Source organism: Rhinolophus sinicus, linkage group LG07 (genome assembly GCF_036562045.2).
Source record: "Rhinolophus sinicus isolate RSC01 linkage group LG07, ASM3656204v1, whole genome shotgun sequence".
Classification (NCBI taxonomy): Eukaryota; Metazoa; Chordata; class Mammalia; order Chiroptera; family Rhinolophidae; genus Rhinolophus; species Rhinolophus sinicus.
In genome coordinates this window covers 92,101,986-92,117,888 of record NC_133757.1, presented here as the reverse complement: position 1 = coordinate 92,117,888, position 15,903 = coordinate 92,101,986, and the positions used below count along the sequence as shown (strand labels likewise).

The 15,903-nt window shown below is 33.4% G+C and overlaps 1 protein-coding gene across 1 annotated transcript in view; it reads right to left on the bottom strand.

The window, feature by feature from the left end:
* The window catches only part of ANXA10 (annexin A10), a 45,102-nt gene that overhangs the window by 3,144 nt on the left and 26,055 nt on the right, over positions 1–15,903 (bottom strand). The window contains exons 4-10 of the mRNA XM_074338721.1: positions 13,628–13,741; positions 12,045–12,135; positions 10,962–11,041; positions 4,286–4,339; positions 4,096–4,189; positions 3,346–3,441; positions 1,132–1,190 (exon numbers count right to left, since the gene is read on the bottom strand). Of these exons, the coding sequence (XP_074194822.1) occupies positions 1,132–1,190; positions 3,346–3,441; positions 4,096–4,189; positions 4,286–4,339; positions 10,962–11,041; positions 12,045–12,135; positions 13,628–13,741 (588 nt within the window). The remainder of the gene's footprint in view (positions 1–1,131; positions 1,191–3,345; positions 3,442–4,095; positions 4,190–4,285; positions 4,340–10,961; positions 11,042–12,044; positions 12,136–13,627; positions 13,742–15,903) is intronic.

Sequence of the window (15,903 nt, the reverse complement as noted above, 5' to 3'; positions counted from 1 at the left end):
CCTCATTTGGGCATAATCGGAATCAGAGTCATTGTGATCATTTTCCCATGGTCACTAACAAGCGAAGCTTTATTCTGTTGTTTGAGAAGAAAACTGTTGAAATCATGCAGCAGCATTGCCCAGCAGCAATGTTTTAAATGTTTATTTTTATTAAGTCAACTTTTTCTGCTTGGAAATACAATAAAAGAGAAACAGTGGACAATGAGCATTGATCTCTCTTCTGTGTTCAGAGAATACATAGGTTCTTGTACATAAATAAAAAATACTCTTTACACGACATATATAACAGAATTATTCTTGATAACTGCATAGTATCCAAGCATGCTGGCTACTTTTACAAAGTTTGTAAAAATTTCTTTGCAAACACTCTGATGATTAAATTTACTGTACTAGTGAAATGTTTTTTAATAATTTTCATTGAGTTTTCAAGGCTATAGTGTGTATAATGATTTGTATCAGATCTTTCCTTTTTCTCAATGTTTTGTACACATTATGGATAAGGTGTGAATTGTCTTAGGCATTTAAATGTTTGTTTTTTTAAAAATGAATGTACCAAAGGATGTAAGACAGAGCATCATGCTAGACTATTAAAAACATTCTGATTTAGTTACAAAAATAGATTTAGAGTTTATTGTTGTCTAGATATCTCCTTTTAAGTATTATTTTGAAAATAACACTTTATGTTTAAAAATAACCACTGATATTATTTTCTGTTGTAAAAGTCCAGGAATGTAACAATTTCTTACGGACAGTTTGTAATGTTTTGACATTTTTTTTGCTTGATGCCATATGTTTTGTACATAAATATGAAGTGGAGTCTTTGACAAGATACAAAAGCATTTGGATTTACCAGTTTCTTCAGTTGCTAAGAAACACTAAAGCACATGGAGGAGATAGGCCCCCAGGAATCATACTTCTTTTTTACCTCAATTTGACACAGAAAGCAGAACATTATTTTTATTTAATGAGTCTCATTTTGGTGTATAACACGAGCGTATTTTCTTTTAAATGCACATTTGCATACAAGTGCAAAACTGAAAATCATATTTAAATAATGGAAGCAAAACTAGTCTTTTAAGAGAATAGAGATGATTTCTGGAGAAATTTAAAAAATATGTGGGCAGTACTTACATGGATTGCATTGTATAGTCTATAAGCAAAATAAGCTGGTTTGTCTCGAACACAGAGCACTAGCAAAAAATCAGAGAGAAAAGAATAAAGCTTGAGTGACAATATATATATTTTTTTAATTTGAGAAACAATGAAAATTATTATTTTTTCTGTTACAATCCTAAAAGACTGATACTTTTTGAGTCCTATGTGGGATCTCCCTCAGTGTACATTTATTACAATTTTAACATTTAGAACAGTAGTAAAACCGTAACTTATAGAAATATACAAAGCAACAATATTAAAATGTTTCATTAAGGTTTTCATTTATCTGTACCTCTTGGACCTCTCTTAATTCCTTCATATAGCCCAATGAAGAAAAATGTGTCCTCTTTATTTGAAAATTAAATAGAGCTTCAAAGAGACCCAGGTTATCAACACTATTCTAGATTTTTATTATTGTAGGATTCAATGTGAGGTGGTCTTGTGTAAATGGTTCATCTTCCCAAACACTATTTTTAATCCTTTGCAGACTTGTGAGTAAACCTGAGGTCTCTTAAGGAGAAATTTTATGGACCTTAACTGGCCTGTCCCAGTGCTAGAAATCATCTAATCAAAACCACTATAGCATTAGAACAGCCTGGAGCCTAGTCAATAGTTGTCCTTGATGAAAGTCAGTTGGTGATTGTAGACATTCAATAATGTTTATTTAAATAAGTAAATAAATTAATGAATGAGTAGTGTGTATAGGCTATAACTTCTAGGTGAAATAAAAATCATCATAACAGTGTTTTGTCTATAGTTCCAGTGATTCTTTTAGATGGTGAGACCATGCCTTGATCTTTTCTTTTTGTTTATAGCTATGAACTCCATAAACAGTCTTGAGTTGCTGCTAGAGTATAAGTGCCTTAAGGATAGGGACTTCCGTTGTTGTGTTTGTTGTTTTACTGTCCCATCTGCAGTGCCTAAATCAATGACCCGAACAACAAATACTCAATAAATGTTTATTGAATGAATGAACAAATCCATTAATTTGTTTTCTGGTATTTCTGATGTCCACTATTTCTTTCTCCTGCCCACTGCTTTGTTTGTGGCTGTGGTCTAGAGTGGAAAGAGAGCAATCTTGAGGTTCAGATGATGTGGGGGCTAATCATAACTTTGTCGCTAAATAGTTGATAGACTTTCGAGTAGTCACTTAACCTCCAAGGCTGTGTCTGTAAAATGAGGAGTTTGGATGTGACATATAATTATTAAATTATGTTGAGAATTTGCTGAAATATATGCACCTTATTCTCAGAAAAATATACAGAAAAATATTTATATTTTGTATACTATTTTAGGGATTTCATAGAACCCACCAAATCCTTTGTATGGAATCCTAGGTTAAAACTCCTTTACAAAATAAACTATAAAAATTCTGTTATCTCTCAGCTCCCATGCCCACGTGTGTTTGTGCCATTCTAGGACTAGAAAAATCACAATATTAATTTGTTCAACAAATATCTGAGTGATTATTTGATGCATGTCTACTAAGAGGATATTTCACAATGACCCCTCATTTGTACTCCCTGCAATGCATGCTGTCAAGTCAGAGCACAGCAGAGGTAAAGCATGGGTAGTTTAATAGTAGTTTTTGTGGATAGCTACCACTGTTTTCCCCTTAATGGAGGGACGCCTTTTGTTAATTAGGAAGAATATACTTCTCTCACAATAGCCTGCAGAAATTACGACTAAAGTAACAACTTGGTAAATCTTTTTTTATGATAAGAATTAATCCTAAAGGTGAATTTATTAGAGTTGGTGATAAAAAAACAAAAAACAAAACACAAAAAAAAACTCTTTTCCTTGTGGAGAACAGGAACCCATATTGCCAGCATTTATCTGCTCTTTAACAAGGGAATGGAAGTCAGTATATATATAAAATGAATTTAAACGTGTGCGATCCCAATTACCTGAGAGAGAGCATCTGAGAATCCAATGTTTCCTAGTATGTAACTTGAACCAGCTATTAGAGAAGGGTGTTAGTTCATTAAAGTTATTGGTTGCCAGTTTAGTACATTGTATCAGTAGCTGGTGTACTTTTCCTCTCTAGAGTTTACATCCCTTCTAAGTAATTAAATTCAGGGGCAAGTGACTCAATCAAGAGCATATCATGCATCTTTAATATAATCAGAATCAATCAGCATTTGTTGTAGAATAAAAGGTCTGCTGTTCACTAAATAACTTATTACTTACCTATTGCAACTAGCAGCTCTTGAAAGTATCCATCATAACATTCATTAATGGCATCTACTATGTCTTGCCCAGAAATATTTTGAAATTCCTGGAAAACTTTAACAAAGTGATATAATTCAATGGAAGTTTTGTAAATATTATAAATTAAAAATATAAACATTGATCAGATTGTGTACACAGTGCAAGTAAATAAAGTGTAGGGGTGGAGGTGAGGGTGAAGTAGGCTATCTGTAAAAAATATATATAGATTTTTATGTGTTTTACATAGGTAGAAAAAAGAATTAAAAGAATAAGCGAAACAGAAAGGTACAGCATGGAGAAAATCAAACAAAGTGCAAACTAATATGAGCGCATATCTAAGACCAACAAGGCAGCTTCACATAAATCATGAAGTCAGTACTAATCATCTTGATTCAGTATGGACTGATTAAGCTGTTTTCACTTTATTCTTCTCAAGACAACATAAAATATGCCCAATAGCACATAGTTAATATATTTGAGTAAGTTCTCCATCAAAAACAGAGATGGTTTAAAAAAGTGCAGTATTTAAAGGTTATATAAATTCAGTTATTAGAAAAACTAAATGTCTGTATAAACGTCCTTCAAAATTAGTACCTTTGAAATAACTGGCTTTCCTCTATTTATATGTAATATTCCCCCCACACACACCCCTATGTTTTTCCAGTTAACTACTTACTTTGTATTATTTAATCAGTTAGGTATCTGAAAAGAAACCTGATGAATAATTACCCAGCCACAGCTGCTGATAACTCTTGTTGCACAGGATCATTTGTAGCATGGTTTTGTGTTCCCCTGTCTTCTGTTGACAGGCTTCCCACAGGACCTGAAACATCATACATGCAGGAAGTAGCACCATGACCATCCCAGACCAGTTTAACAAAGGTTCTTTACTGTCATTTTGAGAGCTGGTTCTAGTTACCATTGCATCCTGAGCAGCCATAGCAGGGTCTGTATATCCTTCCTCTCTGGTTGCCTGTAAAATAAGCACAGGTTTTCTTTTGTAACTGTCCTTAGTTGACAACCCATATAGAAACATTGGGACAAAAATATTTGAATCACCAAACACAGTGGTAATTCCTAAGAAATTTCTACCATTATTTAGAGTTAGATAGTCTACATATATTGTATACTCTATGAAATGTCTTTTTTTTTTTTAATGTGGGTTCTTTTTGTTTTATTTTTTCTTTTAATCAGTGGTGTTATTTCAAGATGTTGAAATGTTTTTCACTTTTCCAAATCTCTGTGCAGTATTTTCTCCTCCATCAAAAAGATACTCTGTGTAGTATCTTCTCTCCCATCCACTGACTGGCAGTAAGTGGTAGAGATAGGATTTAACATTATTAGAATGAAAATGCAGGCAGAAAGAATGATTATTACTCAATATGTGACTTATAAAATGGCAGATATTCAAAAATAAAAGTCATGAAATCCAGATTTTGTGGAATGATTATAGCTTGTAAATCCGTTTTAGCCCCATTCCTTTATCATATAAAGAACAGACATGGCCAAGTTGACCTAAGAAATGTCCATTCAAACAGTAGAAGGAGGGCTAACCAATGAAAGACCCTCTAGTTCCCAGGGATTATGAGGACAAGAGGGGAGAAAGAGGTAGGAGAGACATGTGATCAGTTTATTTAACTTTTCTTTTGGGCCAAGATCTGGAGGGTAGGCTTTATATATCAAATTCTGTTTAGACAACACTGAGAATAAAGTGGTTTCTGATCCTGTCATGTTTTTAGACTGGAAATAGTCCTATTGCAATGAACTCAGTAATGAGCAAGACTGGGCAGAGGGAAGTCCTGAATATAACTCTCCTGAGGTAATCTCAATCCCTAAGTAGCATAAATAGGCCCTGAATTTCTCAATGCTTCTGATGGAGGAACTGGTATGGTAGCTGAGAACGTAGTTGGGGAGCTTGACTTATGGAGTTGTTTATGACGATGGCAGGGACAAATTGTTTCAGTAGCCAAGGGCTACAAGGTAGAGCACGTTGGCTGGAATTGTGTAAGAGACACAGCTAGACCTTTGTGGGTTTCTTCAGCTCCACTGAGGGCAGAGGTGAGGATAAACCATCATGAAAGGTTACTTGGCTCTGACCAAATGGAGACAGAAAAAGGATCATAAATTCACCAGCTATATAGTTTGACAGCTGACGCTGAGAAATGCTCATATCCTGAACACCTCTACCTCATATGTTAAATGTCCAGAGTTGCCTAGAGCGGTCGTGATGAGCAAGGATGCAGAAAATATCTTGATGACCTGAGCACACCATCACTCCTCTGTTCCCAAGACATCTCATAAACTACACATATACATGCTTCTCCACCAAGTGCCCTCGTAGAGAGAAAGACAGGGCAGGGCCAGAAATCTGACAGTTGACTTTTTAACTCAATAAACATATAAATGAGATTGACCATGTACACTCACATTGACTGTTCTACATAGTATATGGATTAAATTTGCCATATTAGATTAAATATTAGTTTTTTTCCTTCCTAATCAAAAACTAGAGGCATATGAGAAAGATCAATATATTAATAGAGAAATAAACTATGTTTCCTTGCGAGTAAATTTGTAGCCCTGAAAAATTTAATAATTTTAACCATAACTCAGAAGTTGTGTATCATCTAAAGGTGTACAGCTAAGGGAAAATTGATATAAGCCTATCAGACATACTTCTTCTGCTTTCATTTCATTTGCTTAAACTATCAGGTGACTGAGAATGCACGCATGGGATTCTCATTTTTAAAATATGTTTATGTTTATATTTATATATTTATATTTATATATATTACATATACTAGTATGACAAAGAAGTAAAAGACAACATTTAGAGTGAACATAATTCTATTGAGTGGTTGGATTATGGGGATTATTTTCAAATTACAGAAGTGTTGAGGTGCAGGGACCTTAGTGGTTGTATTTTTCTGCCCATTAAAGATAAAAAAATAAATGAGCTTACATATATAAAGTGAATTACCTAAGATATGATTGTTAGAAAGGATGATTATTCGATTTCAGTGCTATTTCTGTCCCTGAGATTCGGTTACTATACTCCTAGCCTAAAGAACTCATTATTTTCAGACTGTCTTCTCTGGTCACTATCTTATGGTTTTAATTTAAAGCAACAAATGACTGAAAGCAATTAATATCCCATATCTTCTATGGATATATGCCATTTATTTAATAGCACAAACTTATCATGGTAATGCTTAGTCTTCTTATTTGACCTATTGGTAAGATTTGAACCAATTGATCGCTCTCTCCTCCTTACTATACATTCATCACTGGGCTTCCAGGATCCTGAACTCTCTTTCTCTTTCTTTCTACTTCATTGGTTAGTCCTTCTCAATCTTGTGTATTGGTTCCCTTTTACTTTTCAATCTCTTAATACTGGAAAGTCATAAAAAATCATTCTTTGGTCTTATTCTTGTCTGTATCTACACCCCTTCCCTTGTTAATCTTAACCATGTGTGTGGCTTTAAATCATTCGTGTTTGCTTAGTGATTTCCAATTAAACTATATAGCTAAGTCAACATGTACCCTTGCAAAGGTTGTGAGAACTATTTAACATTTTTCTGCAATTCTGTGTATCTGAAATTTTTTTTGAAAAAAAGAGATTTTTGGACATTTAACTTGAAATGGTGCCCATCTATGTATTTCTTTGTGAAGTTAAGAGCACTTAAAGCAGACTGGTAAATTAAAATAATGTGAATAAGTAAGTTTGTGATTTAGCTTTTTCCACCAAGGCAAAATCAAGCTGATGTTGGCATATGAACAGCCTAAAATAGCAGCAAGCCATGTGTAATTTGATGTATATGCCAGAGAAATGGCATAAATGAGTACAGAATTGGCAAAATAAAAATGTGACAGGAAGAAATTAAGGAAATTAAAATCTAGCTGAAAATATTTAGAGCAGTAAATAGACTGCAGATATCACTGAAAGCTGTTGGCAATAACATTCCCAAAGGTCTCACTGGACTAGGCTGAGAAACTGTCGTAAGGAGAATCCTGACAGCCAAGACGAGGAAGAAGCGTCCACTTGGGTGGGTTCCATTTTTTCTTTTTGTGAAAACATTTATCATCTCCAGGGTGATTTGCACATATTGATTAATTAATCTCAAAGTGACTAATTTTTCATTCTTTGACAGATAATTAGATCTTCTGTAAATCTAGTTTAATAAAAGCACACAGGAAATATTGTAAGCCAGTTTTAATGATTGGCATTCGTTTTCAAGAAGAATGTGTTCTGGCTGAGTTGTTTCCTTATTAGAAATAGCACGGTAGGAAAATACTTTATAGATTAAGTGAAAGATTTTCTCTCCCAGAAAATATGACAGTAATTTTCAACACTTTCCACTTCATGAATACCTTAAGGCTTCAGTGCTCTAATTCCCTCAGTCTCTATTAATTCACAAAAAGAGGTGTATCTTAATTTTCGTGATGTGAAAAAGATGAAAGTCATGGAGAGTCTTTCCTTTGATTCAGAAAGTGACCATGCTGAGGGAGGTAGAGACTGTAATTATGACAATTGAAGAACTTTAGAATATTTGTGCTGGGCGGACATTGAGAGAAGAATGGGTTCACATACTTTAATTTACGGAGTGAATCTCTCTAATCTGAATCACAAGAAGTTTAAATGATAAATCTAAGGACATGCAACTGACTTATGGCAGAGCCAAGAGAAGCAGATATATAAATATATACCTTGTTGTGTTACAGAGACTAGATAGATAGATGATAGAGAATCATAATCCAAAATAGAGGGGAGAAGAGATTTGGTTATGTTGCGGCACCCCTGAGTTGTTTGGTTAGAACTCATCAGCTCTAAATTTCACAACCCTTTAGGAAGTAATTCCAAAATATATAGACAGATTCTCTCTGAAATGGTGTACAACACAGATAGGTCAGGAGAAGTGATAGACTTTTTCAATTACCTAATTCAACTTTACTCGTATATCTTTTTTCCAATCTTCTAAATGTACTGATCCAAATCTTAAGTCAGGAGTTCCATACTGAACCATTAGTGTAGAAGTCAGGAGTCAATTGGAAATCTTCAAAATATTTAAAAACTTAAGATAAATTATACATTTTACTAAGAAGTATGAATTATCATGGGACATTTGATTTTCAAAAAGATTATCATTATGAAAGGAGATTATACAAAGATGTATCTTTTTGTAAGTTTTTTACTTCAGTTTTCTATTATGAGTAATTTCTATGAAATTTCTATGTATTTTATACCTGTAAAGTGTGTTTTAAATTTTAAGGGAAATATACTGTGAAACTTAATAAGTATATAATCTTTAAGGAAACCTTATTAATTTTCCTTGGCTCCTAATAAAATCTAGGTCTCTATTCCGCCTCATTTTTCATATTCTGTGAAAGGAAAATTTTACTTCACTGACAAGCTATTTCCAGAGTAAACACACACATATACACTTAAGGTTCGAACTCTAGAAATTGAACTTAAGAAGTTATACTTTACCCTGTAAAGTCGTAATATAAATTAGGTGAAACCCAGTGATGCAATAAATTGTTGTGTGTTATTTTTAAATATGTATGCATGTACAGGTAGTATTATATATACAAATATACAGGCTCACTTACAGACTCTGTCAATAATAAAGTATTATTGTTTAATTTCAGGAAAAGGAACTCCAATTATGAATAAGATCAATTGCCCTATTGCATCAAGGGAAAACATTGTTCATTGATTTCCCCTTCTGATTTATTTTCTCTTATGTTTAATTTTCAGAAGTGTGTTTTATTTTCTGAAATACAAGAATGTTTGCTTTATAAAAATATACTGTGATCTTGATTCTTAGATATCAGTTACTTTTAGGTGGTTTATAGTCCAACCTTTAAAAAGGTGCAGAGATTCCAAGAGGTTATTTGTGTATTGGTTATTGACGTTGTACCAAATGAAGTAGAACTGTAGTGAAATCAAATGGAATTGGATGTAGGAGTAATTAAATTGAATTGGAGGTATAGTGTAATTAGGTGTATTTTTATATTCGCCCTCTCATTCAGTAGTAGATGTGTCATGCTGGGCAAGTCAATTAACCTCTGGGCTTCAGTTTCCTCATCTCTCCAAGGAAGGGACATAGCCAGTTGGGTTCCCTGAGAAGCTGACTCTGAGATGAGATCAGCGTGCATCTTGTTTAATATGGAATGTGCTTGAAACCAACACTTATGGGAAAGAGAAGCGAAGCAGAATTTGGCAGAAGGAGAAGCTGGACTGTGATACAGTCCTAATGGAAGGCAAAGTAGTCCTAATAAAATACATTTTCCCCCTACTAGATAACATATTTTCTTCAATAATTAAATAAACTTTTATTTCGATATTAAGAAAATAAAGACTTGTTTGTTAATAGAATGCAGCTCATGGATTTACAATGAGACTATTTGCTTAACTTCTCTATTAGGAGTAATACATATATCAAGATGAATTTCTAAACTGGAAAGAATTGTTTTAATTTATATTGTGTAGCATCATTATATGAAAATTTAAAAATAATGACCCTTATAAATAGAGAAAATGTTTTAGTTGAAATTAATCTCATAACATTTAAAAGTTAGAAAATGTTCCATTAGCATGTTAAGTGAGATTAATTTTAAATATTAATAATTTTTTGAAACATTTTTCTTATAATGACTTCAACTTCTCTTACAAATTAAAATAAGCTGATTTCTACAATTTACACAGAATTTCAAGTTGGACTATAAAAAAAAAACTACTCTCAGATTTTTTTTTTTGATATTCATGTAAGTGGTAGTAATATAATAGTTGGAATAATAAACTGATGTTATAATCCTAGAGATTAGAACCCTTAGAATAGAATTTAATTAATTGAGATTGGTGATATAGGCAGTTTATGTCTATGCAACCAAACTATGCAAATCCAAATCAAACCAAATCAAAACCAAACACAATAAAGCAAATTCTTGATTTTGCTTTTAAAATTTGAAATTTTAATTTAAAGGAAAGTTCAATAGATTTGCTTAGTACTATGCTACTTTTTTTAATTCAACAATTTGAAGGACTCCAATCAGTACAAATTACCACTCTCCTCAATCTGGGGGAGTTAATACTTGGCTTTCTTAGCAATGTTTTATTTTGTATTTCTTTACTTCTGCTTATAAAAATGACAATAACTTGGAGACACACACACACACACATTAAAATCTGTATTTCTTGGCAGTAAATATAATTATTAGTATGTGTTCCAATCTGGCTGATATATTTATCCATTCTTTAATTAAATCATACAAAATATGTGTAGAGTTTTTAATCACATTGAACACACACTAAAGGGAACCACAACTCCTGTGTTTGATTGGACATGTGAATCCACTTCAAAGGAGGAAGTTAGCCAAATAACAGAGATGGTGTATTATTCATATTTGTTTGACTTTTTATCCAACTCATATGTCTATTATAATGCCTTGAATGTAGCTGATACTCGATAAATGTTATACCGAATTTACTGTTAAAATGGAGTAACCTGGAGTTTTATGTCATTTAAAAAAAAAAAATGAAACGTGTCTATTTTTTAATAATGCAAAATGGTGTGAATTTTGGAGTGTCCTACCTGGGCCAAGTTCATGAGAGTATCTCGGAAGTGTCCTGAGGTCACTGAATAAATGTCCTCTTGAAGGTTACTGCTGTACTCTGGAGAAGAAAACATCCATGTTACAGGTATGATTTATTATAGAACCACATATCAATGTGTTTTGAACAAGGTAATGCTACTTCTACAGTTGCAAGTGGCAAGTACAGGAAATACAATAAATCTGCGACATTCCTTTGCCTTTTACTACCTTCTAGTCAAATGAAGCCAATCAACAGTTCACCAAAGAAATCTGACACCTAACAATAACACAGGCACGGGTCTGTTTTCTTAAGAAATATTATCTTTACTCCAAAGTTGAAAAACATTAGAAGTCGTATTACATTCTCTAATTCTCAAAATTCAGAATTAGGCATTCTATTTCCACAGACTCTTGCTCAGTCCAGAGCTTTCCCCAAGTGTTTTGTCTCATTTTAATATTTTAAGTGAAGCTTCTTACTTCATTCCCCTCGAGAAAGTCTTACTTTTGTTCAAGTGCAATATAGCTGACTGTCTGGAACATTTTCTTGACATTCAATGTCACATAATACGTAATGGAATGGAACTTAAGGCATGACACCTTTTTAAAAATGAAAATAATTAACCTTTCTATTTTTAAAATGTAAAAATCTGATTTTGAGGTAGAGTACAGTGATTATGAAATTTACGTGAACTGAAATCATTCCCATATTTGTAGAATCTGTTGAATGATTATTACACTTTGCTTTATTTTGTCCACGTACCTGGTCTCTTCTGGGTAAGAGATAAAATGGTCCCTGAACCATTGTGCTGGGCACTTGCCTATCTTAATGTAAACATTCACCTGACAGACACTTGTAATTATTTTCCTGGAAAATGTGTTTTATTGATTGTCTAGGTAATTATTTAATTTTTAATCATACATTTTGCTTAGTGCACTAATTGGTCTTGAGTGAGTGCTATTTGTAATATAACACTGTCATAAACATTCTTTAAAATACATAAACTGGAGTATTTTGTGTGTTATTTGAAAAGTAGAAAGTTTATATGTGTGTAAAATATAGGTACATAGGTATATTTCCTTACGAAAACAGTAGGCTTCTTGCATCTGGAAAATTTCTCCATTTGTTCTTGAAGCTAATATATCAATGAGACAATTCTCTTCAGTGCCCACCCCCTGGAAAGACAGAGAAAGAGAGAAAAATAAAGGCATTTGTGTTGGGAATAATAGTGCACCTTATGTTGTCTAAAGGGATACAGCATTCCTGGAATTCTGAGAAGTGGCAGAAGGGAAAGGAAGTGTGTTTGGGATCAAGATAGGCCCAGTTCAGTTCTGGCTCTGTTATTTACCAGCTTTTGGATGCTGAGAAGATAATGTTACCTGAAACTCTGTTCTTTCATTCAGAATAAAAGAGCATACACATTTCTAAATATGTGGGGAAAAGATGTTTAAACAATGCGCTTGAGTCTGATTTTTTCTTTTTTTACTGCTAGGATATCAGTTCTTTGACAAGCTGAAATTTCAACATGAGTCTCCCAACTTCTCAAGGATGTTTGAGGGACCTCTCCCTGCCTCCCTAGGTGTGGAATTTTGTACCATTTTCCTAAACATTCAGACTGCATATTTTCTATGGTCCCTTACAACCATGCACATATATTCTTCTCTAACAGTGGTTTTAAAGACAACACTTCTTTTTCAGGAAAGTTTCAGAAATCCTTACCATTCTATCAGATATTGATAAAATATCACAGTTTTATCTAAACAGTAACATGTCTTTCTTCTTATAGTTTTTAGTAACATAATTTTGCAAGAGGTAGGAACTGACATAGGCAACTTGAAATATAAGCGATTAGGTGAAACTCGTGTAAATTTTATACAATGGCTATTCTGACCTGCAAATGTATGTTGACTAAAATCCAGGTTCCCTTAATTTTTTTCCCTTTTCCTCTTTCCTGTCAAACATTGTTCACAGATTGTGGTAATCTGGTCATTACTATTCATCGTATTGGAATGATTTAAACAGTTCAGAAGGTGTTTTATATCAAGATTTGGAAAGATGTAAAAAGCCTTTTGTCCACCATCCCTGGCCAACAAAATCTCTGACAAATCTGTAGTCAATTTATTTCATGGAAATGACTTCCCATGAGAAAGAACGATTCTAATCCTTCAGAAGTAAAATTTTGATTCATTTGAGCAATAATTTTTGTAAAGGACTGAATATAACAAAAATATCCAAATAAAGATGTCATCTATATTTTGTCTCTGACTCAGTATCTTATTTTTACTTAATAAGCTCAATTTTTACAAATAATTTAAAGAGGCTCACATGACAAAACATTTCCCCTTACTGTATGAATACTTACTGGAGAGAGACAAATCTAAATAACCCCTGAAGCTTATTTGCTTTTTCCTTTTGGTAGCTCAACTGGGCTAATGAGTCTGAGTTTGCACAATCAAAAAACAGGCTAATCCCAGCCTGTAAGTTTAAGAGACACCCTCTTACTAACAGGGCCACTTCCCCTGACCACAGCATTTCCATTGTTTTCTCTTTGTTCAGATATTCCCTCCCCTTCCCTGACTACATGTAGCAACATCACGGGACAGTTCCATCTCTACTGAAATATCAGCCTGTACCTGTCACAGGTATGTTTTTGCATCAGACCACTACCTTCATAGCATGCCAGAGTTCGTGAGCATCATAAGATGGTGGTGGGTACATGAGACCAACCATAACATCTTTGAAGTGATCTGAAAGCTTCTCCTTCAGGTCACCAATCAGGTCCTATGAAGGGAAAAAAATAAATACTTTTATTATATCAGTTACCAATTTCACAAGAGAAATGGGATAATTGCAGAAAGTCTTCTAGTAAAATTTCCTTTTCCACATCATTTCACAAAATGACAAGTCTGGTTTTGATTTACACATATATACATGTATCACACGAGATGATGGACTTGAGGGTTTGAAAATGACTGATGTAATCACATCTCTCCATGAGATGTCATCTATATGGACATTTTAGTCACATAAACATAGAACAAAATTATTTCCTTAATCTCAACTCCAATCCTCTTTTGACCTCATTATGAAAATAAGTAAAAGTTAAAATCAAAAAGCATTTTAGTTAGAACTTAGTTTTGTGTAAAATTAATGAAACATTAATCCTTAAATAAAATATGCATTTTATTTCATTTTATTCAATTATTGTAGCAGTCTCTCTTAGCAAGGGGGTCCTAGTTATACTATTGCCAAAAAGCTTGTGTAAATGATTTAAGTAATTTTAGTAGCCACATTAATATATTTATTTAAAATATTGAAAGTTAAACACTCTTAGAGAAAAACAAGCATGCTGAGTTTTTGCCCTTGGAAGACAGATATAAAAGTATGAAATGGATAATTTTATTTTGACTCTTATGTTACGAGTATAGAGGGAATATTTAAAAACATATATATTAAATTTATCTTTTGTAAAGTTACAAAGATATATGAAAAATGTTTAAAATTTATCATTTCTTGCTGAAATGTATAGAGCACATTCAGTTTTACTCTAAAATATGCAATATTTTAGATCTGAGGTGGTTCAATAATAGAATTCAAGTGAAAGATCCCAGTGAGGCATAATGTGCTTTAATAGAATAAAAACAAATTAGTTATAATTTTTATTTTATTTAGTGTAATCTGACAGCACCTTTCCTATACTGTAATTTTCCTTTGCAGCAAATAAAAACATTCATCCACATAGTGGAAACCGACTGGTAATACAGAGAATCTATTGAATTTTTACTAGGGTCAATGCAATTCATTTAATGAACAATAATGTCCAGAGTTGTGTCAGGCGTTGGGAGTATACATAAGAAGCATAAAATCTCCTCTTAATCACCTCATTATTTACCATTGACTTTTTCTAATTCCTTTACCAAATAGTTGTTAAGATACTATTATGAGCCAGACCCTCTTCTAGGTACTGGGGCTATAGCAATAAGTAAAACAGATATGAACATGTGATCTTGGAAAGCTTATATTCTCAGGAGTTTAATGAACATTTTTTGAATGAAACGTTGCAGTTACTCAACAGGTATTTATTTACTACTGTTTCCCAGACATGGTGGCAAGTGCAGGAGAAATACAACACAGAGTCTCTGTTTTCAAGGAGATTCACATTGCATAAACCCAGATATAACATACATAAAATAGTTAATATGGTTTCTAAGGCTTTCAATATCATTTTTCACATTATAAAATCCTAAAGCAGTAGTAAAAGAGGGTTAACACAATTCAGTTAAGAATTTATAGGATTGGGAGAGTGGGACATGTTTAGACAAGGAAGGACAAGTAGCATTGTGATAGGAGACAGAGAAACCATTTGTGATGGTTCATTTTATGGGTCAATGTGACTCGGCATAGTATCCAGCTATTTGGTCAAACATTATTCTAGGTGTTTCTGTTAAGATATTTTTTAGATGCGATTAACATTTAAATCAGTAGACTCTGAGCGTATTATTTTCCATAATATGAGCAGGCCTCATTCAGTCAGCTGAAAGCCTTAATAGAAATACAGTGACCTCCATGGAAGGAGAAAGACTTCTGCCAGCAGACCATCTTTGGAACTGAATGGCAACTCATTCCTGAATCTCAAGTCTGCCAGCCTACCACACTCTGGTCTCTACAATCACTTGAGCTAATTCCTTAAAATCTCTCCCTCTGTATATTTGTATCTATGATAGATATATGAAAAGAAGAAATGGAGAAATGGTGAGTATGTATGTATGTATGTATGTATGTATGTATGTATGTATGCATGCATGCAAATTTTTGGTGGAGGGGCAGGCAGAGGATGATGGGTTGGGATGCACTGAACACCAATCAGGAGTAGCTCAGAGATCAGCGAATCAGGCCCGGCCTGCAGGGCAGCTGCCGCACCTTTCTCTCCCCGATCTCACGGG